This window comes from Chanodichthys erythropterus, chromosome 3, assembly GCF_024489055.1.
Source record: "Chanodichthys erythropterus isolate Z2021 chromosome 3, ASM2448905v1, whole genome shotgun sequence".
NCBI classification, from domain to species: domain Eukaryota; kingdom Metazoa; phylum Chordata; class Actinopteri; order Cypriniformes; family Xenocyprididae; genus Chanodichthys; species Chanodichthys erythropterus.
The window spans coordinates 51,576,536-51,598,185 of record NC_090223.1 but is presented as its reverse complement, the minus strand read 5'-3'; the positions used below and the strand labels follow the sequence as shown (position 1 = coordinate 51,598,185).

The 21,650-nt window shown below is 43.1% G+C and overlaps 1 protein-coding gene across 1 annotated transcript in view; it reads left to right on the top strand.

The window, feature by feature from the left end:
* Window positions 1–8,524, top strand: part of LOC137017943 (tripartite motif-containing protein 16-like) — a 37,817-nt gene extending 29,293 nt beyond the window's left edge. Inside the window, exons 4-6 of the mRNA XM_067382746.1 lie at window positions 5,862–6,021; window positions 6,452–6,499; window positions 7,897–8,524. Coding sequence (XP_067238847.1) covers window positions 5,862–6,021; window positions 6,452–6,499; window positions 7,897–8,414 — 726 coding nt within the window. The 3' untranslated portion in view covers window positions 8,415–8,524. The remainder of the gene's footprint in view (window positions 1–5,861; window positions 6,022–6,451; window positions 6,500–7,896) is intronic.
* The last annotated feature ends 13,126 nt before the right edge of the window (window positions 8,525–21,650 follow it).

Here is a 21,650-nt window from a genome sequence, read left to right as displayed (position 1 = left end):
ACATGAACGTCGTCCGTGTTGACTGAAGTCTGAAGCACCCCGCTGAAGCGCAGGGGCCTTCGGGCGAACTGAAGCGAGTAGCCTCGACTTATGGTTCCCAGAACCCAGCTTGACACTCCGGGGATGGCCCGCCAGGCTTCGGCCCGCGTGACAAGGGGCTGAATGGTATCGGGTGATGCTCCTTGAGTGGTGCTGCCTGAGAGGTAGAGGGGGCAGGTTTGTTCTGCTGAGCCGGCGCAGACTTGGGGCGGCTGGAAGCAGACGTGGAGCTAGGGCGTTTAGGCAGGAAGTGTCGCATAGCCTGAGACGACTCTTGTGCTGCAGTAAAACGCTCTGTAAAGCCCTCTACTGCTGGCCCGAAGAGACCAGAAGGAGAGACCGGGGCATCCAAAAAGGCCGTTTTGTCCATCTCCTTAATCTCGGTCAGGTTGAGCCACAAATGGCGCTCAAGCACGACCAGGCTGGCCATGGATCGTCCAATAGACTGAGCTGTGGCTTTTGTGGCATGCAAGGCTAAGTCAGTGGCGCTGCAGAGGTCACGGAAGGCAGGTGCATCGACGCCAGACTCATCCAGAGAACGGAGGAGCTTTGCTTGAAACACCTGGAGAATAGCCATGGCGTGCAGCGCTGAGGCAGCCTGGCCCGCGGACGTATATGCTCTGCCAGCCAGGACAGAAGTGGTCCCGCAGGGCTTGGATGGAAGGGCCCTCTTAGTGTTCCAACCCACAGCCGTGGGGGCACAGAGGTGAGCCGCCACCGCTTCTTCCAGGGGCGGTAGATGCTTGTAACCCTTCTCTTCAGAGCCATCCACAGAGGTGAGAGCTGAATAATTCGTAGTACATAGGCGGGCAGAATACGGGGCGCGCCACGACTCCGTCAGCTCGTTGTGAACCTCTGGGAAAAATGGCACGGCGCATTGACAAGGGGCCTGGCGGGACTCCGTGCGCTGGGTCGCTCTGCCCCGCCGTCTCTTCCTAGCCTGCTCGCGGGAGGAAGATGACGGGAGGGCGCGAGCGGCGAGATCGCCTTCAATGAAGAAGGTGATCCGCATGCACAGAGAGGCAAGACGCATGTTCTCACAGTGAGAACACGAGGTCACGGTGAGCGCGGCATCTGCATGCTGTCTGCCCAGGCAGCCGACGCACTCACCGTGACCGTCGTCGTCATGCAGAGGGGCTCTGCATGTGCCACACGAGTGGCGCGGCATTTGTAACAACGCCGCCGCCGTGAAAACGGCGTTTGAGGGGCTCTTTTAGAGCGGCAAGGGCCACTAGAGCAGTGAAAACCATTGTTGGAAAGCTCTTTTAGAGCGGCAATAAACCGCGGGAAAATCGCTCTTTTAGGCGCGCCGGATGGCGGCAGGAGACGGGCTGGCAGGCGGCCGGAAGCGGGAAGCCGGCGCTTCTTCCTCGGCAAGCTCAGCAGTCCGCTGCGGGAGCCTCTTCGGCGGCGGCGAGAGCTTCTTTCCAGGCGAGCTTCTTCCAGGCAGCGAAGGCTTCAGCCGGAGATCAGCGAGGAGCGATGTGAAGTCGTCGCTGAAGGAGAGAGAACTGAAATCCTATGGCGAAACGCCCGCTTATATAGCCCTAAACCCCCGCCCATTTCGGCGGGAATATTCGCGCGCTCTGTCGCCATAGGTCGCGCAGCTATGCCGCGCCGTCATTGGTTCAACAACTTGTCTATGAGTGAACCAATGACGATGCAGTTACACTGGGTTATTGAAAAAGGCTTCAGTAACGGGGAAAAAGGAGACCTTTCCCATACGCAGTACGAGTGAAGTATCGAAAGGGAACTGTGCATTGACATAAAAAGGAAAATTACATGCAAGTACTTCTGTACTTTTACTTAAGTAAAAATATGTCTGTACAACTTTCACTTGATATAGAATAATATTTGACCAGTATCTGTAGCTCAAGTAATTTGTCCACCTCTGCTTGTATTTAATTACTTCAAATCTTAAAAGTATATTTTTTAAAAACTGCAGATAATATTAATGAATTAAAAGGCCACTTGTGCACTTAAAGAGAGACACCTTCATGAACTCCCTTTTATTATTGCATTATTATATTTATTCATTTATTCTCTTGTACAGCACAATGGCCAACTGCTGTTGTATTTATTGTGCTATATAAATAAAAGTTTGATTGATTGATTGATTGATTGATTGATGACTATGTTTCTTAACACACTTAAGTAGACTTTTAAAAAGTGCAAAGACAATAGAAGAAAATACCTTTAAATATACTTAAATCCTACTCGAGGGTCAAAAGCACAAATTATTAGCTAATTGCATTTAATATTAATTTATTGTACAGTATAATACATTAAGTTAATTACAATAATGATTATAATTATAATTTGAAAAATAATTAAATGTTTGAAAGCCTTACTTTCATCCAGCTCTTAAGCATATTCTTTAAATTATATTATTTCTGTAATAATTTAAAAGTATACTTATGTGTACTTCTTTTTCACAAGGAGGTTAAAGGTGCCATAGAATGGAAAATTGAATTTACCTTGGCATAGTTGAAGTTCAGTAGATGGAAATGACATACAGTGAGTCTCAAACACCATTGTTTCCTCCTTCTTATGTAAAACTCATTTGTTTAAAAGACCTCCGAAGAACAGGTGAATCTCAACATAACACCGACTGTTACGTAACAGTCGGGATCATTAATATGTACGCCCTCAATATTTGCATATGCCAGCTCATGTTCAAGGCATTACACAAGGGCAGGACGTCTGGATGTGCACAGCAGAATCATTAGACTAGTTAACCCTTGAGGGACGGATTGGGCGGTACCGCCCAAAATGGCATACTTTTACAAATGTGTAGTTATCTCAAAAACTGAGAACTCAAAAACGGTCTTTTTTGCCGTCTTCCTCAGATTCCACTGAAAACAGCGGTATCCAGATTGTATATTAAACGCGCTTCCGTTATTGCGCAATACCACTGCGTAAACAGGCCAATGAAAACGATTATGTTAGGCAGATTCAACACGCAACAACCAATGTAAAAATTGCCGCTGGGAGGAATATTTTTCTAACCCAATCAGAGGAAGGTTACCATGATGTATTCTAGCCATTCAGAGGACTCTGTAGCTCTGCTGTAGCCTTGTAAAAGCTCGCTGGCCTATAGTAAAAGACCGGCAGCCGGGTGTAATCAATAAGCGATCGGAGAATCAGCATCAGGTGGAGAAAGCAGAAATCGATCGGAGTGTTACAGAGAGCGATCTGAGTATTAGCGAGCACAAAGAGATAAATTCGAGAGAGATATAGCATTATTACAGAATTGTTTTATTAAAATGGCAAGCAGTAAAAGATTTACGGCAGAACAAGCTCTTGAACAATTACTGGAAAGTGACGAGGAGAAATCTGGAGCAGACAGCTTTTACACCGATGGAGAGGCCTTGCTTTGCTCACTGGCATGACTAGGACTGTTTGTAAAAAAAAGTTAATTATTTAATTGTTCTTTACACATTTGATTAAACAATAACACATTTCTGTCAAGCAAAGAGTTTGAAAAATATATATTTTTTTTGTTCTATATTCTGTGATGTGTGATTTTCAGTAATAAATGACAAAAATCTAATTTTCGTTTTTGAAATTCTCTAGTTTATTGTACATTTTCTTTCACTCATACTTCTTTTATAAACACATTACATGCATGCTTATGGTAGCTTAGGGTCTTCTGAATCCATAGATACCAAACATAGGGTGTTCCATCTCCTTTACATATGATTTATAAGCCCAAATATAAAAATAGAGAAAACAGACCAAAAAGGGCTTAGTCCCAAAAATAAAAAAAAACGCCTAGGACTGTTTGTAAATAAAGTTAATTATTTAACTGTTCTTTACACATTTGATTGAACATTAACCCATTTCTGTCAAGCAAAGGGTTTGAAAAATATATTTTTGGGTCAAAAACTTTTCACTATTGTTGTGTGAGGTAGGATTTTCAGTAATAAATGAGAAAAATCTCATTTTCGTTTTTGAAATTCTCTAGTTTATTGTACAATTTTTCACTCATACTTCCTTTATAAACATATTGCATGCATGCTTATTGTAGCTTAGGGTCTTCTGAATCCATTGATACCAAATACATGGTGGTCCATCATCATTACATATGGTTTATAAGCCGAAATGTAAAAATAGAGAAAACGGACCAAAAAGGGCTTAGTCCCCTAAGGGTTAAGCAAGTCAAGTCAAGTCAAGTCACCTTTATTTATATAGCGCTTTTTACAATGCAGATTGTATCAAAGCAGCTTTACATTGATAATTGGTATATCATTTTTCCTTTTAAAGAATAGTGTCAATGCAAAGCAAGCAAAGACAATAGTGAAAAATGGCAGATGGAGCAATAATAACTGACATGATCCATGATAACTGTCACAGTTCCCTTGTCTCCCGGACTCCATTTCCCATGATCCTCCTGTTTTGTACACCTGCACTCACTTCCCTCGTCATTTCCCCTTCAGCACTCATCACCTGCACCTTGGCTGCATTCAACTTCGGTTTTTAAATGCCCTTCCCTCACTAACTTCACTCGGTCTCGTTGACTCGGATGTACGTCATTGCTTACGTTGCACGAGTGCCCACTTCTGGCGGAACCTATGTATGGGCTGAACTGGAACGTCCTAAGCCCTTGATCACTTGGAATCCGCAATGGAGCTGATTTATTATTTATTTTTTCCCCTTACAAAATTGTTTAATACAGCATTCTATACGTATATATGTGTGTTTTAAATGTTTAAAAAATAATTAATATATCATAGAGTTGTTTGTGGTGGGGTAAATTAAACGATATATGTGGTGACGTCACAATCGTGTTGCATTGTGGGTTATGGAGCTGCCTGAAGTGTACATATGAAGTAGACTCGCTCCCTCTGTCAAAATCGAGGGAGCGAGGGTCTGTCCATATAAACTTCACGAAGTGGAATGCACTTCAAAATGGTGGCAGGGATTCCCCCGAGGGGAAGTGTTTAGGGAAGTTCGAGAGTGCGTGTCTAAAACCGAACTGGAATGCAGCCCTAGACTTCATCATCAGCACTCCCTTTATTATGGACTCACTCCCTTCACTCCTTGTCTGTCCTATTGTTAGTTTAATGTGTATTGTGTGTGTGACTCTCCTTCGTTTGATTAAAGTACCCAGTGTTGTGGATTTCCGTGTATGCCTCATCTCTACCACACCAGCACCATAACAATAACATGATAGTTTTAGTGATATTTGTAAATTGTCTTTCTAAAAGTTTCGTTATCATGTTGCTAATGTACTGTTAAATGTTAGTTTCAGTGATGAGATCACTGCTTTCATGCGCTCAACATGTCTGTGATCAGCTACACAGTGTTCATCTCTGCAACCTTTCATGGCACGATCTAAATATAATGCCATAGATCTAAATGTAATGCAATACTTTTCACGATTAGTTAACCTTGAGAGCTGTAATAGTAAAAAATGCGCTAAAAGAGAGCAATACGTAGTTATTTCAAATCGAAAGATGTCAGCCAATCACAGCAGTGGCCGTTTACACTGAAGTCTCACAGCAGACACGCCCCTTAAAACAAAGCGTTCAAAACAAAGGGCTAAAATCAGGGTAGGAAAAATGCCTTTTATTTATAATTTATGACAGTTTTGGATGTAAAAAGCATACTAACATCATAAGTGCACCCCAGAAAACATTATAAAACAATACACCAACGCAGTTCATGACCCCTTTAAATAATGAATAGGAGTATGTATGAAATGTATCTGATTGTGTGAAAGTCCTGGATTGAGACGAGTTACAGAAGATCAACAAGAGCCGCACAGATCTGATATAGTGCAGGTTATTGACTGAAGTTTTGATTTGTGTTCTCTGTAGAGTTTCCAGTCTCTCTTAGCACCTCCTGAATCTACAGATGAAACTGATGATCCATTCAGTTCTCTCTTCTCTTTTGATGGCATGAGAGAATCTGTCCGTCAGCTGAGAGAAAAACTGGAGGATTTCTGCAAAGAGGAGATCAAGAAGATCTCTGACAGAGGTAAAGTCCTGTGCCTCGTTTATACCGACGTGTGTAGAAAGATCCTAAATGTGAACGTATAGCAGTTTCTAAAATGTTCCTGCTATTTATATAACATCCAATTGCAGAAAAAAAGTTCTTAAAACTTTAAGATTTAAAAAGAATAAAACTTTATAAATCAGTTCATCTTCATCTTCAATTCAAGTGTAATGTGAACAAGCTCATCAAATCCACCTTCAGAATGACCACAAATATCCCTTGATGGTTCAGAAGTACAACACTCATCATCATGAGGAAGTGTTTATATACATGATGTAGGATTCATCTGCTCTCAGAAATGATCCTTCATCATCTAATATCATATAAGCATCATATTAGAAATGTCTTAGAAATGAATGTATTTTAGCTTGTCTTTTCTCCTCACACTGTTCATGTCTGTTTATTTCTACAGTCACATTCACCAACATGAATCCCAAGATCAAGAACGACTTCCTACAGTGTAAGTCACTAAGAAAACAAGCAGAAAAACTCACTGAATGTGTTCATGTTCTTCCTGTAGAAGGTAAAAGAAATCATGATAGAAGAGTTTAATAATTGATCATGTAAATGATGATTCAAGATATCTGGTCAGCTGTACTGAGACACTGATGATACACTGAACCTGTGGGCACGTTTTCGCGAGTAGCGAAATACGTACCAATGAGTACATATTGCTGCAGTTTCGCTCTGAAATGTCCACTGAGCGGAGCTAAAAGCCGGAGCAGATAATAGGGTGAATGCGGTACGTTTTTATGACGTTGCTTTTTAGATGAATTGACGCGGTTCTCGATTTGACATTTGCGCTCCGTTGAGTTTTAAAATAGAGACTTTAAGCAGCAGCTGCTGATACAATGGCAACGGCATTCTGGCGTTCCATTGCGTATGCGCAAATTTAACCGCTACTTTTGACGTTCTACTGTAACCGTCTACTACGGCAGGGTAGCCGATTTGCCGTAGTCGATAATACGTGACAGACTAGATAAGTAAATGTTATGTTCTATGGTTATGTGGTATTTTAGTTGTATCTGTATGTCATTTAATGCCAACAGCAACCATTCTCTTGCTTTTATTTACATGTAATGTATTGTTTACTATGTCAAATGATTAAATGATCCACGCCATCCTCTTTGTTGTTGCTTAGTGATTTTTGCGTTCTTTAGCTACGGCAGTTGACAGTTTACTTCCGGTCGTCGTTGCCGTTCTATCAACAGCTGTTGCTTAAAGTCCCTAAATAACTTCCCACCGACACTACGCCTAAACCTACCCGATAGTGTTAACAAAAGCAAACGTGACGTAAGAAGCGTCTGTTTTTCAGCTCGTTTAGATCTCTCTTTGAGCTCTTTTTTTTTTTTTTTTTTTTCAGTCACCTTTCACGGTATTCGTACCCAGGCAGGGGGAGTCGACTCCTCGCCGTAAGTCCAACTCTCGGCCGAGCTACCGAGCAAGCTTGGTTATGGCCAAAAAAAGCGAAACGCGTAGAGCCGGAAAGTCCAAAGTACGTTCGTTTACAAATCGGGCACTCTGGTCAGATGCGTTTTGAAGTCGTGACATGATATTGCGCGAGGAGACGCCAAAACGAGTCTTTACGAATCGATAATCCGACCCCGGCCGTCATCGAAACCGTGTGTGAAAACAAGCCAAAGTGCTTATCGACGTTTTACCGGCCTCTAGCGTTCGTTTCTGTCGGAAAGTGCAGCGAGACGTACTTGTCGGTATGTAATTTAGTGTCTCACGAAAACGTGCCCACAGGTACGTCTCTCCCATGAGACCAGGTTGGAACATTGAACCATGAAGAGTTCAGATACATTAAAAGATCAGATTCATAATTCCTGATTCTGATGTGTTTCTCTCCATCAGATTCCCATCAGCTCACTCTGGATCTGAACACAGTGAATGAAAACCTCTGTCTGTTTGAGAGGAACAGAGTGATTACTAAAACTGACACAGTCCAGCCGTATCCTGATCACCAAGACAGATTTGATTTGTATCATCAGGTGTTGTGTAGAGAGAGTGTGAGTGGATGCTGTTACTGGGAGATTGAGTGGAGTGGAGATTATGTAGGTATATCAGTGTCATATAAGAGCATCAGCAGGAAGGGATGGGGTAAAGAGTGTGCGTTTGGACTTAATGATCAGTCCTGGATGTTGAACTGCTCTTCCTCAAGATACTCATTCATACACAATCATATACACACTGATCTCCCTGCAGCGCCCATAAGTGGTAGAATAGGAGTGTATGTGGATCACAGTGCAGGAACTCTGTCCTTCTACAGCGTCTCTGAGACACTGAGACTCATCCATACAGTCCAGACCACATTCACTCAGCCGCTCTATCCTGGTTTCTATGTTTGGTCTGGATCAGTGAGACTGTGTTGATGTTTCAGAATAGATTGTAACAGTAAGATGATATGGAGTCTCTTATTTCCTCTTCATTACATTAATACAGCTGAACTGCTTAAACTGAAATAACAGAATAAATTTGTGTAGAGACAGTAGTGTGTGTGTGCTCGCATTTGTGTGCACATTTTTGTGACATATCAGGACACAAATTTGTATAATGACATGGGTATGACATAGGTATTACAAGGAGAAGGTGACTTATGAGGACATTACCCTTCTCTTAGACTAAATAAATTGCCTTGCCTTGAGGTTCACAACTTTATCTAACCAGCAGCAATTTAGTATATCATACAATACTTGCATTAGGCCTCAGCTTTTCAAAAGCATCTGGATATACTGTTGCAGTAGAAAGTCCTGTGAGTTCAATCCGATTGGTGCTGAAGTTGCAATCGATGTCTTCTTTGTTGAATGAAGGGCCGATGACAAACTTGCATGGTTTGACTGTTAGTGGGGAATGAGTTATTTTCCCTCCCAGCTCAAGGGCTGGGTGGTCTCATGTGCCAACAATCAGTAGTATAGCGGGGACAAACAGAAGAACCAGAAGACAGTGTGAGTTTTCTGCTCGGGGGTATTTAACTTCTACAGAAAGTTTACACCCCTGAGTCTTGGCTTGAACAATGAGAAATGTCCAATTCTCTGGCAGGAGATTTTCTTTGTTTGAGAGTGACCTCATTTGCCTGAGGGGTGTGGCTATGAAGTTTGTGTCTATTTATATTCTGATTAATATAACAAACACACAATGCATTCTATGAGATGGTGATGTCCACCAAAGTGTGAGTCATTAAATGAGCATTAATTTGATAGGAGACATGAGGTACACAGGGTTACCTTAACTAACAGTATACTCGTAAGATTTTCATAAAGCAAAATACAATGCAAGAGACACTTTACAAGACAGTAATAATTGTACACACAATGTCCTGGGATGCATGTTCATTTATAGAACACTTTGTCTATAAATTAATGCAAGTGTGTTCCAAGGGCTATGGCCTCTGCTTTTTGGCTGCATAGTTCAGGGGTCAATAAATTAAGCCTTATCAGATGGTGTCCATGGTAACTGAGGCCCTTCTTGTCCTAGTTGGGGGAAGATGGTTCCATAAACCACAGAATGAGTTTCAAGGATTATTTGTTAAATATTACAAGTAATTGTGCCTGATTGGTCCAAATGCTTCAGCTGATATCGATATCGATACCGATACAATACTTTTAATCTGAACTTATACATTTTAAAATTTCTTAAATTATTGAATTACTAAGAGTAAAATGGGTAATGATACCCACTTAACATTATGTTTTAACATTCAATACCCCTTAATTGCAAGTTATTAGATTATATTTTTGTTTACACATGGTTAAAATGTTTACTTGTAGTGGTAACTATGGAAATCTGCAAATACTATAGGCCTAGCTGAACTATGATCACTGTAGTAATGGTTCATTTTCATAAGGGATTGCCAGTGACAGGCTGTTGCACCCATAAAATGCAACCTTTGTATTCTGACAGTGTATCAACATTAGTTACAGAATAGAACATCAACAATCAACGCTCAATTTAAATAAATGTAATTGCACAAATTATGTAGGCTACTATTTCATTTTGTTTCTTGTGAAATAACTCAAACATATTATGTTTTTTTTTTTGTCTTCTGTTAATCATTGTTCTGGGCTGCGTTTCCCAAAAGTATCAATGGTTTCTTAGGATACTAACGACAGCCCTGTTTGAATGTAGTGTCGGCAGTGAGTGAACGCTCTCTGTGATTGATTGGTTCTGACTTGCAGCATTTTGCGCGTGTTCAGATAAACAGGAAAATAGTTCTACTGCACAATTATTCGCCAACATAGATTATTTGTCCAATTCAATGCATATTGTACTCATTAAATTTATTGTTAAATAAACAAAATCACTGGTAAAAAAAAAACACACCTTAGTATCAATATTTTTTATTTCAGTATCGAAACTTTCGATACTCAATGTCAGTATCGATATATCCTTTATATCAATATATCCATTCCTTTTCTCATAATCTCTGATGTGAAGATGATGCTGAGCTAGAAGTCTTCTAAGGATCCTCAAGCTTGTGACAGGCTACGGCCTTGTCTTTCCATTCACCAAAGATCCTCTGACTCCAACTGGTTCTCTCTCATCAAGACAACATTAGCAATGATCAACGGGAGCCTCCACAAATTGCATCACATTTAATTCAAATGGGCGAGACATGCAAGTATCAAACTAATTCTCATTATTTGATACATTAAGTATCCTTATCCTTTTTAAAGAAGGGCATGTTAGAACTAAACTGATGGTTCGCTCAAGGCTGTGATCTGCTGAATTTTAAACAATGCTATAACTTATTGCTTTCCTGTATTCTGCTTCAGCTCTCTCTTTCCTTTGGTAATCTGTATGCATGTATGTGTGTGAATGTCAGAGTAGTTAAGTGTTTAGTCTAGTTAATAAAGTCTTGTTCATGTCACATGTAAAGTTGTCCGTGTTTCATGCTCTCATAATGGAGTCCCTAATCATGCAGATTTTGACTACATGCTCTGAGTAGTACTGTACAATAAGATTGTTATTTCCCATTACCTGAAAATGAACATTTTTTTAGAATTAATAAACAGTTAACCAAGTGTTCAGTGGAAATAGGTTAACTGATTGTAATATTAATTTTACTATATTAGGTTGATTCTATTAACTGATCCAAATATTTATAATTAATTATAACTAGTTATTTTATATTTTGAGTTAATTTGCAACAACAGGCAAATTTCCCTGTTAAGCCTCATACTGAGATAAGAGACTATAACAGAATGACAAGGTAAAATCATTAGTCCTTGTAGCCACTGATGAGATGATGCTTCACAACAAAGAGCGACTTAAAGAGATGCATTTTAATATTAAGACATAAGGTTTATTGTTACTCACGTAACCCTGGTTCACTTTCAATTCGGTTCACTCGCTGTCACGGTTTTCAGATGCATTGTTTCCTTCTTGTCACGTGTTCTTTGTTTTGACAGTTGTGCGCGTGTTGAGTATGTGCGAGTGTGTTTGTGGGTGTGTCTCGGCCACGACAATCATCATTGGATCCAGCTGCCACTCATCACCTTCCCCACCTGATGCTCATTCAGTCACCCTTCAAATACTCACCTCATTCTCCCATTCATTGTCAGATCGTTGTTTGGTGTCCTGTCTTGTGGTGTCCGCTCATGACCGAGATTCCTGTGTTCGTCGTTCCAGTTCCTGTTCTCGTCTTCGTGTCTTCGTTCACTGTCTGGATTGGATTATCACCATCACCACGCTTCATCACACCAGCGCCATCCACGCAGTGATCACCTCAGTTCCTGTTGTCTGCCACGCCTGCCTTTCTCTGACCATTTGTCTATCTCCTTCTATATTATAATAAACGGAGTTAACTTGCACTTGCTTCCTGTGATTCATCATGACAGAACGATCTGACCTAGGAACGGAAGCAGCAAGCTCGTCACAGTCTATGCTGGAGGATTTCGTCAACGGTAGCATCCGCTGCATGGAGTCGCAGGAGAGAGACCTGAATAAGACAGGTAGAGCAGTGCAGGCGTTGGTAGCGCAGGTGTCCGAGCTCACCCAGCAATTCCAGCTGTTTCATGGTCCCGCTGCGCCGCCCACACCGCCTGTTCGCTCACCATCACCAGAGGGCGCCCCCAGTTTGGAAACACGTCTTCTGATCCCGGAGTCTTATGGAGGTGAACCCAAATATTGCAGAGCGTTTCTCACACGCTGTTCCATGCACTTTGCTTTGCAGCCACGGACTTTCAGTACGGAGCAGAGTAAAGTGGCATTTGTTCTCACCCTTCTGACGGGGAGGGCAGCCCTCTGGGAAACGGCGGTGTGGGAGAACCAGGACATCTGCTGCAACTCGTTCCAGGCACTTTCGGCTGAGATGAGAGGAGTGTTCGATCGATCGGTCGCGGGGAAAGAAGCCGCTAGACAACTAGCTGAACTGCACCAAGGAGAGAAGTCGGTGTCTGATTATTCCATCGAATTTCGCACACTTGCAGCTGAGTGCCATTGGAACGAGGAGGCGCAGCGGGACATGTTCCTGCATGGGCTGGCTGGTCGCGTCCAGCGGGAGATCTACGCGCTGGACCTCCCCCCGACTTTCAATGGACTCGTGGATTTGGCACTTCGGGTGGACGCTCGGCTGACCAGGGCCGAGCAGCTTGACCCGATTCGGAGGAACACGGAGTATTTGAGGTCCAGCAGCGGGGACGCGGTCAGCCCAGCTCAAGATCCCAAGCCCATGCAGGTGGGTCGAGCTCGGCTTTCCCGGGAGGAGCGGGACAGGCGGAGGTCCCAAGGACTGTGCCTATATTGTGGTAGACATTGCGACATGTTGCGTATAGTTGTCCGTTAAAAGGGGCTAACCCGGCAGTAAACTTGAGGCTACTGTCGGGTGGGATCTCCGCCGGGAAGTCCTCAACCACCTCCACCCTCCTCCCGGTGAGACTGGGGTGGTCCACTCACGTTCACCACTGTCGTGCACTTCTGGACTCGGGGGCAGAGGGTAATTTTCTGGACAGAGCTCTTGCAAACAAGCTTCACATCCCACTCAAACCCCTCACCGACATGATTACAGTTCACGCACTCAATGGACAACGCCTACCCACCATTTCGCACATCACAGACATCACCATGACCATCGCCGGCAACCATTCAGAACTCACCTAATTTTTTGTTTTTGATTCCCCCCACTCTCCGGTTGTCCTTGGTCACCCCTGGCTCACTAAAAACAATCCCCGGGTAGACTGGATCCAGAACTCCATCGTGGCCTGGAGTAAAAGTTGTCATAAGTCTTGTCTCGTTTCTGTCTGTTCGTCTGTCTCTGGTTCTGTGTTGCAGGTGGAAGCAGTGGATCTGTCTAACGTGCCTGTCGAGTACCATGGCCTGAAGGAGGTGTTCAGTAAGTCCAGGGCTGCTTCTCTCCCTCTCGCATCGTCCCTATGACTGTGCTATAGATTTATTACCAGGTAAATCTCCGCCTAAAGGCAAGTTATATTCACTTTCAGTTCCTGAAAGAGAGGCTATGGAGAAATATATTTCTGATTCACTAGCAACCGGGTTTATTCGCCATTCCTCTTCTCCAGTGGGGGCGGGATTCTTTTTTGTGGGGAAAAAGGATGGATCTCTGCGACCTTGTATTGATTACCGGGGGTTGAATAACATTACGGTAAAGAATACTTATCCTTTGCCGTTAATGTCTTCGGCCTTTGAGAGGTTGCAGGGAGCCTCCGTTTTCACAAAATTGGATTTAAGAAATGCTTATCATTTGGTCCGCATCAGGGAGGGCGATGAATGGAAGACTGCTTTTAATACCCCTAGGGGGCACTTTGAATACTTGGTTATGCCGTTCGGGCTTTCCAACTCCCCAGCAGTCTTCCAGGCACTCGTCAATGACGTGCTGAGAGACATGGTCGATCAGTTCATATATGTCTACCTGGACGACATATTGATTTTTTTCCTCGTCTCTCCAGGAGCATGTTCAGCATGTTCGACGAGTACTTCAGAGGTTGCTAGGGAATGGGCTTTTTGTCAAGGCGGAGAAATGCGTTTTTCATGCACAGTCTGTTCCTTTTCTAGGGTACATCATGTCGACTGAGGGAGTGCGCATGGATCCTGAGAAAGTAAAGGCTGTGGTAGATTGGCCAAGTCCAGATTCCCGTAAGGCCCTACAGCGGTTTCTGGGGTTCGCCAATTTTTACCGTCGGTTTATCCGGAACTTCAGCCAACTAGCCTCACCTCTGACTGCCTTGACCTCCCCCAAGATTACGTTCAGGTAGTCAGATGCAGCTGAGGCTGCGTTTGCCAAACTGAAGGCTCGCTTTGTTTCGGCCCCCATTCTTGTTGTCCCTGATCCATCACGGCAGTTTGTGGTGGAGGTCGACGCGTCAGAGGTGGGGATAGGTGCAGTGTTGTCCCAGCGCTCTTTTTCAGATGATAAGATGCACCCTTGCGCGTTTTTGTCTCATCGTTTGTCTCCCGCCGAACGTAATTACGACATTGGTAACAGGGAGTTGCTGGCAGTCAAGTTGGCCTTGGAAGAGTGGTGTCACTGGTTAGAGGGTTCTGGGGTACCCTTTATAGTCTGGACCGATCACAAGAACCTGGAATATATTAGAACAGCCAAAAGATTGAACTCCAGGCAGGCTCGGTGGGCACTTTTTTTCGGATGTTTTGATTTTACCATCTCGTACCGCCCGGGTTCCAAGAACATCATACCCGATTCTTTGTCACGTATTTTTGATCGTTCCGAAGCCTGTCTACTCCCGAGTGTATTTTACCTGAGACATTAGTGGTCTCCACTCTGACATGGGAGGTCGAAGCGAGAGTCAAAGCGGCTCTAGAAAGGGTAACGCCTCCGCTCGAGTGTCCACCTAACCGCTTATTTGTGCCGGAGGAACTACGGTCCAGAGTTATCCAGTGGGGTCATTGTTCCAATGTAGCGTGTCATCCAGGAGTCTGTCGAACTAAATTTTTAGTTAAGCAACGATTCTGGTGGCCCCGCATGGCTCGTGACGTTTGTGATTTTGTGTTGGCTTGTTTAGTCTGCGCTGTTGGTAAGACTTCCAATCGTGCTCCAGATGGGTTGCTCCAACCACTGTCAGTCCCTTCGAGACCCTGGTCCCACATTTCGCTCGATTTTATCACCGCCGTCCCACCCTCCCAAGGGTATACGGTTGTTTTGACCGTAGTGGACCGGTTCTCGAAGGCAGCTCATTTCATCCCCTTGCCCAAATTACCATCAGCCAAGGAGACAGCGGTTACCGTCATTGACCACGTCTTTCCGCTTCATGGCCTCCCGGTAGACGTAGTCTCTGACAGGGGTCCCCATTTGTATCCAAATTTTGGCAGGAGTTTTGTAGATTGCTGGGGGCGACTGTTAGTTTGTCCTCTGGGTTCCATCCCCAGAGCAATGGTCAGACTGAGAGAGCCAATCAAGATTTGGAGCGAATGTTACGATGTTTGGTCTCTAAGAATCCTTCCTTGTGGAGTCAGTGTGGTGGTTACAAAAAATAATATCAAATTATAAAAATATTTGACATTGAATATGTTTTTTTTTATATATAATGTATTTTACATTATATATATTGTTTTTGTCTGACAATCGATCACTGATCATTTGATTACTTTTGCCTTGAAAGCGTTCACCTGAGGGGGGAGGGGGGGCGCGCTGCTCAAATAATAAACAGACTGATGTGAAGCAGCAGCAGCTCCGTGTCGTTTGATTAAAATACATTTATTTCTCCTCTCATCAGGTATGAGTTATATAAAACAGTAAGAATATGTTCCTAACACATGAGAGTCATGAAAAATGTATATGATGTTGTTTAAAGTTATAAATATCTCATGTTTAATAAGGATAAAAGTTCATTACAGATTTCCTTTTGATTAGTTTGAGCTAGTCATGTAGTTCATGCTAACGATGGGGACCATGCGGTCTGACAGATAGCATGACGGTACAGTTGTTAAAGGGCACCTATTATGCAAAATTCACTTTTACATGGTGTTTGACCATAAATGTGTGTTAGCAGTGTGTGAGCAAAACCACCCTAGAATGAGAAAAATCCACCCAGTGTTTTTTTTACAATCTCAATAATTCATAAGCACTGTCTCAAAATGCCCTGTTCTAAGATTGCTCTCACTGTGACGTAGAATTGCACTAAGCCCCACCCACGTGGTTTGATTGACAATCTGGTTTTGGCATAGACCCCGCCCTCGGTGATCTGTCAACCATCCTCCATTGTTTCAACGACAGCCGGTAATGTCTCCTAAGAAACATAAGTGTTCTGTTGTGGGATGTAATAATGAACATAGTAGTTTTCACTTACTTCCGACATCAGAGCCACTGAAAACGCAGTGGATGGATTTTATTTACGAAGGAAAGGCGCCACTCAAAATTCCAAAATACGTTTATGTTTGCGCGAATCATTTTTTGACTGACTGTTTTGAGAACGAGGGTCAATTCAAAGCAGGTCTTGCTTCAAAGTTAATCCTCAAGTGTGGATCGTTGCCTACTGTTCGCGATCCAACGTCACCTCCAGAAGAAGTAAGTGTATTTAATGTTTTTTGAGCAAATAGTCATTTCAGTCGATGTCAGCCAATTCAATAACAAATGCGTCTAAAGTTGTTGTCGTTGTCGTAGAATGTCTGTGTATATAATTTAAACCTTGTTTGTATAGTGTGTATCTAACGTACTTAGCAAACGTTATCACAGTATTTGTGTTTGTAGTTTCAAAAAATTGCGCAAACGTTATCACAGTGTGTGTGTGTGTTGCACATCCATAATTGCAAAGAAGACGCGATTAAAACTCTATAAGTACATAAATGAATCAAATAACCATTCAGAGACGTCCTGCTCCATTCTCAATTATGTTTCTTCTGCCGGAGTCTCTTCATCATCTGGGTCTGATTCCGGTTCAAACATGTACGGCTGAATGCCATACAAAACAGCGGGTCTCTCACTCTCAGCCATTCTGCTTCAACCGACTGTTAATTGCCATAGGTATGCAAGTTACGCCCTCATCCAAAGGCAGGGCGGGGATATGCAGCTCATTTATATTTAAGGTGGTACACACCAAAACAGCTCTTTTTAAAACAGGCCTCAAAAATGACATTTTCAAATGGTTATAATAAATTAACTGTGGGGTATTTTGTACTGAAACTTCACAAATACATTCTGGGGACACCCAAAACCAATATTACATCTTGTAAAAAGGGGCATAATAGGTGCCCTTTAATGTTATATGTGTTTTTTTGTTTGTTTGTTTGTTTTTTGGATGAATGATGAAACAGTTTAGCTTGATAAAATGCATTTGTACTAAAAATGTTTCTCAAAGGATAATTGTCAGGGTTGTGTCAGATGATTAATACAGCAGAATGTTATCTATGTATATGTTATAAATGAATATATTATATTATCTTATATTATATTATACTATGTCTTTCATTGTGGCTACAGAAATATATGAGAAAAATGTATATAATTAACTCTGTTTTATAAGTGATGCTGTCACTCACTGGACTATAAAAAATACTTGAACTCTTTTAAATGTTTATAAAAATAATACACAGACTGATGTGAAGCAGCAGCAGCTCCGTGTCATATGATTAATATACATTTATTTCTCCCCTCATCAGCCGGTGAGGGTGCTACAATTTGGAGGCCCCAGCGAGGATGAATGCAGTATGAGACGGCTTCCAGTGACGACAGCCCACTTCCAGTGCCATTCAGCCTACTACTCATCCCAGGTGACCAGTGGAGTGAAGATGTTTGGTGTCCGTGTCGAGCCAGGAAGGAGAGTGCATGCAATCTGAGTGACTTTAGATCCAGTAGCAGAAACAACAGAGCAGGAAAAGCTGCAAAAAGAAATTGACACGTTACAATTAGCTCTGCAAAAGTTAATCGAGCAAAAACAGGGTGCAGCAAAGCGCACATACCAAAACACTAGCACACTACAAAACACAAACATACCACAAAGCTTTCACACATTCCAAAGTTCAAACATACAGCAAGACACACACACCTACCCACATCCAGTGCCATCCCGACCAGTCATGTTTTCCTGGAACAGAGAGTTCAAAATATCAGGACAGATTGGTGAGCATGGACAAAAAGACAAACTCACCTTTTCAAGTTTGGCTCATCAAATTGAGCATGGACTGAGCAGGGGGTTTTCAGAGCTTGAAATTGTGGATGCAGTAATAAGAGCAATGGCACCAGGAATGCAGCTGCGTAGCTACCTGGAGGGAAAACCAAACTTAACGCTGCCCATTCTTAGACGCATTCTACGAGCACATTATCAAGAAAAAGGGGCAACTGAATTGTACAAGCAGCTTACCTCAGAAGTACAGAACAGCAAAGAGACCCCACAAAGTTTCCTCGTCCGGTGTCTTGATTTGAGGCAAAAGATCCTGTTTGCATCTCAGGAAGCGGAATCCAGTTTGAAATATGACCCGATCCTTGTCCAGAGCATGTTTCTCCACACTGTTTTAACTGGCCTGCAAAATGAAAGTATTAGAAGTGACCTGCAACCTTACTTGGCAAGAACTGATGTGAGTGATGAATTTCTCTTAGACAAGGTCAATGCTGCGTGCGCAAATGAAACAGAGCGTCAAAACAAGAAGAATCTTCTATCCCAACAGCACATCAAAGTGAATCCAGTGCAGACTAATGAAGTTGCTGTCGAAAAGAAAGGAAAGACATAGTGTCACAAAAACACAGAGAAACATGAACCTGACATTTTGAGTGAGTTAAAAGAAATGCGGTCCGACATGGCATTGTTGAAGGATCTCAGTGTGGAGGTGTCTCAAATTAAAGAATCCATACGACAGCCTCAGATCATGTCCACGCAGTGTCCCACCCATGTGAGGGAGCAAACCAGCATGCAACCTCCTCCATCTCTGTACCCGCCTCCAAGTTATCTGCAGCCCTATGACAGGAGAAGGGGAGCATTCCAATGGCAACAGTGGTTCCCTGCACAACGCTACCATCCTCCTTTAACTCGTGTGAGGAAATGTCTGGCCTGTCAGCAAAGTGGATTGGATGTGTACTGCACTCATTGTTATAGATGTGGCAGCAGCGACCATTTCCTGGCTGGTTGCAGAGCGCGAGGGCCAATGATGTACAGAGACCAGTCGTTAAACGGGACAGGGTCACCACCGCGGGACAGGGAGTGACCAGCTATACATTAAAGTCCCCACAAAGCTGTGCACATTGTGGCATCATATATCCTGACCTCATATTGCAACAATGTGCCGCCTGTAAACAGACATTGTATTGCTCCAAAGCCTGTCAAGCTAATCACTGGACAAAACACAAAGAACAATGCGATCAGTACTCTAATGTAAATATAAATGCTGCAATGCCTAAAAGGAAACTGAAAGCATACGGGTACCTGTACATCTTTTGTAGGGAAGCAGTGTCTGGTACAGTGTTACATCCAAGGCCAGCTTGTTGATGCATTATGGGATACAGGATCTCAAGTGTGTATAGTGGATGAGCAGTGGAAAAATGACCACTTACCAAATATCAGACTGAGATATGTTGCAGAGGTAATTGATGCGCCTGAGGGAATCCGTCTTGTGGCAGCAAATGGATAGGACATACCTTATACGGGATGGATGGAAGTGACTTTTGGTTTGGCATCAAATTAATTGACAACAAAAGAACTTGTCATGCCTGTGTTGGTCATGAGGGGCAGACAGCTTTGTCATCCTATTATCGGATACAACGTGATTGAGCAAATGATGAACAACAAATAATTAATTCAGCCAGTTACCCCTGAATCTCTAAGAACTGTTCTTCCTAGTGTGGAGAGAGAAAAAGTCCAAGCTTTTATTGAGCGAGTTCATGCTGAGACACCATGTGAATATTTAGTCAAAACAACAAAGGAATATGTTAAAGTGCCCAAACACACATCTGTACAAGTTGAATGCAGAGTGCAGTCACATCGACCAAAGGAAGAGGAGACATTGCTCATTTTTGAGCCTGATGTTAACCCTCAGTGGGCAGAGGGGTTGGAGTTCTGTGAGACAATCGTGACCCTGCGGCAACATACTTCGCCACACATAATTGTCAGTGTTCAGAACCCTACGGATCATGACTTACTGTTAGCAGGCAAGATGATCATAGGCACAGTGCAACCAGTACAGGCCGTTTATCCAACTGCTGCTTTTGAGGGACCTTGTTTAACTTCTGTGAGTGTCAACCAAATAAAAAATGAAACCAGCCATACCTCCGATATTGAATGGGTTCCGCCGGTTGACTTGAGCCATCTCAGTGAGCCTGAAAGACAAATTGTTCAACAACTGTTAAAACAGGAAGCAGCTTCATTCTCCAAATCTGAGATTGACATAGGTTGCATAGAAAAGCTGCAGCTAGCCATTTCACTGAAAGACACTACTCCCGTTGCACGCACTTACCAGTCAGTGCCTAAACCCCTCTATCAAGAAATGAAAAACTACCTGCATGATCTCATTGCACAAGGATGGGTGCAGAAATCAAACTCACCATATGCCTCACCTGTTGTATGCGTTCGAAAAAAAGATGGCAGCTTACGTCTGTGTATCGATTACAGACAGTTAAATCGTAAAACTCATCCTGATAGACAACCCATCCTTCGTGTACAAGACATTATGGACAGTTTGGGAGGGAACTCCTGGTTTTCACTTTTTGACCAAGGAAAAGCGTATCATCAGGGCTTCATGGCCAAGGAAAGTCGACCATTAACAGCCTTTGTAACACCATGGGGCTTGTATGAGTGGATCCGGATACCTTTCGGCCTGATGAATGCTCCTTCGGCTTTTCAGCGCTGTATGGAGGAGTGCCTGGATGAGCTAAGGGATAACATCTGCGTGACACGTTAGTTTTCAGTAACACCTTTGAAAATCCTGTAGAGGATGTGAGAAAAGTCTTGCAAAGATTGAGGCAGTATGGAATAAAGTTAAAGCCTAGTAAATGTGAATTATTTAAACGTGAAGTGCGGTACCTTGGAAGGATTGTGTCTGCAGAAGGGAGTAAGATGGATCCGGCCGATACAGCTGCTGTGACAGACCTGAAAGAGAAGAGACCTGGTACGGTTGGGCAACTGAGAGTTGATTTCTCCAGAATCGCAGGACCCTTGTATGACCTACTGAAACAAACTGAGACAAACAAAGAGGAGTGCAAAGAGACAAAGAACCAACAGTGGAAAGGAAAGAAAAGGGGAGTACCTTCTCAGACGCCAATTGTGTGGACGGACAAGCATCAAGAGATACTGGAGGGACTGATAGACTGTCTGGTTGAGCCTCCTGTTCTTGCATTTCCTGACTTCTCACAGCCATTCGTACTTCATACTGACACATCAAATCAGGGACTTGGAGCTGTTTTGTATCAAAAACAAGATGGAAAGCTTAGGGTCATCGCGTATGGGTCCCGAACATTGACAGCTGCGGAAAAGAAGTACCACCTCCACTCAGGAAAACTGGAGTTCCTGGCCTTAAAATGGGCTATCACCGAAAAGTTTAACACTAGAAGTCCCAGAGATTTGTAACCCTCCTTTAGCCAAGTGGATGCTAACTGGCTAGTCTTTTGGCTATCATTAGCATCAATTCATGTGTAAATATGGTCATTACCTGAGCAATCTGCAGGGGGGTTGGGGGTGTGTGTGTGTGTGAATGGTTGCTGGTGGCTTGTTTGTATG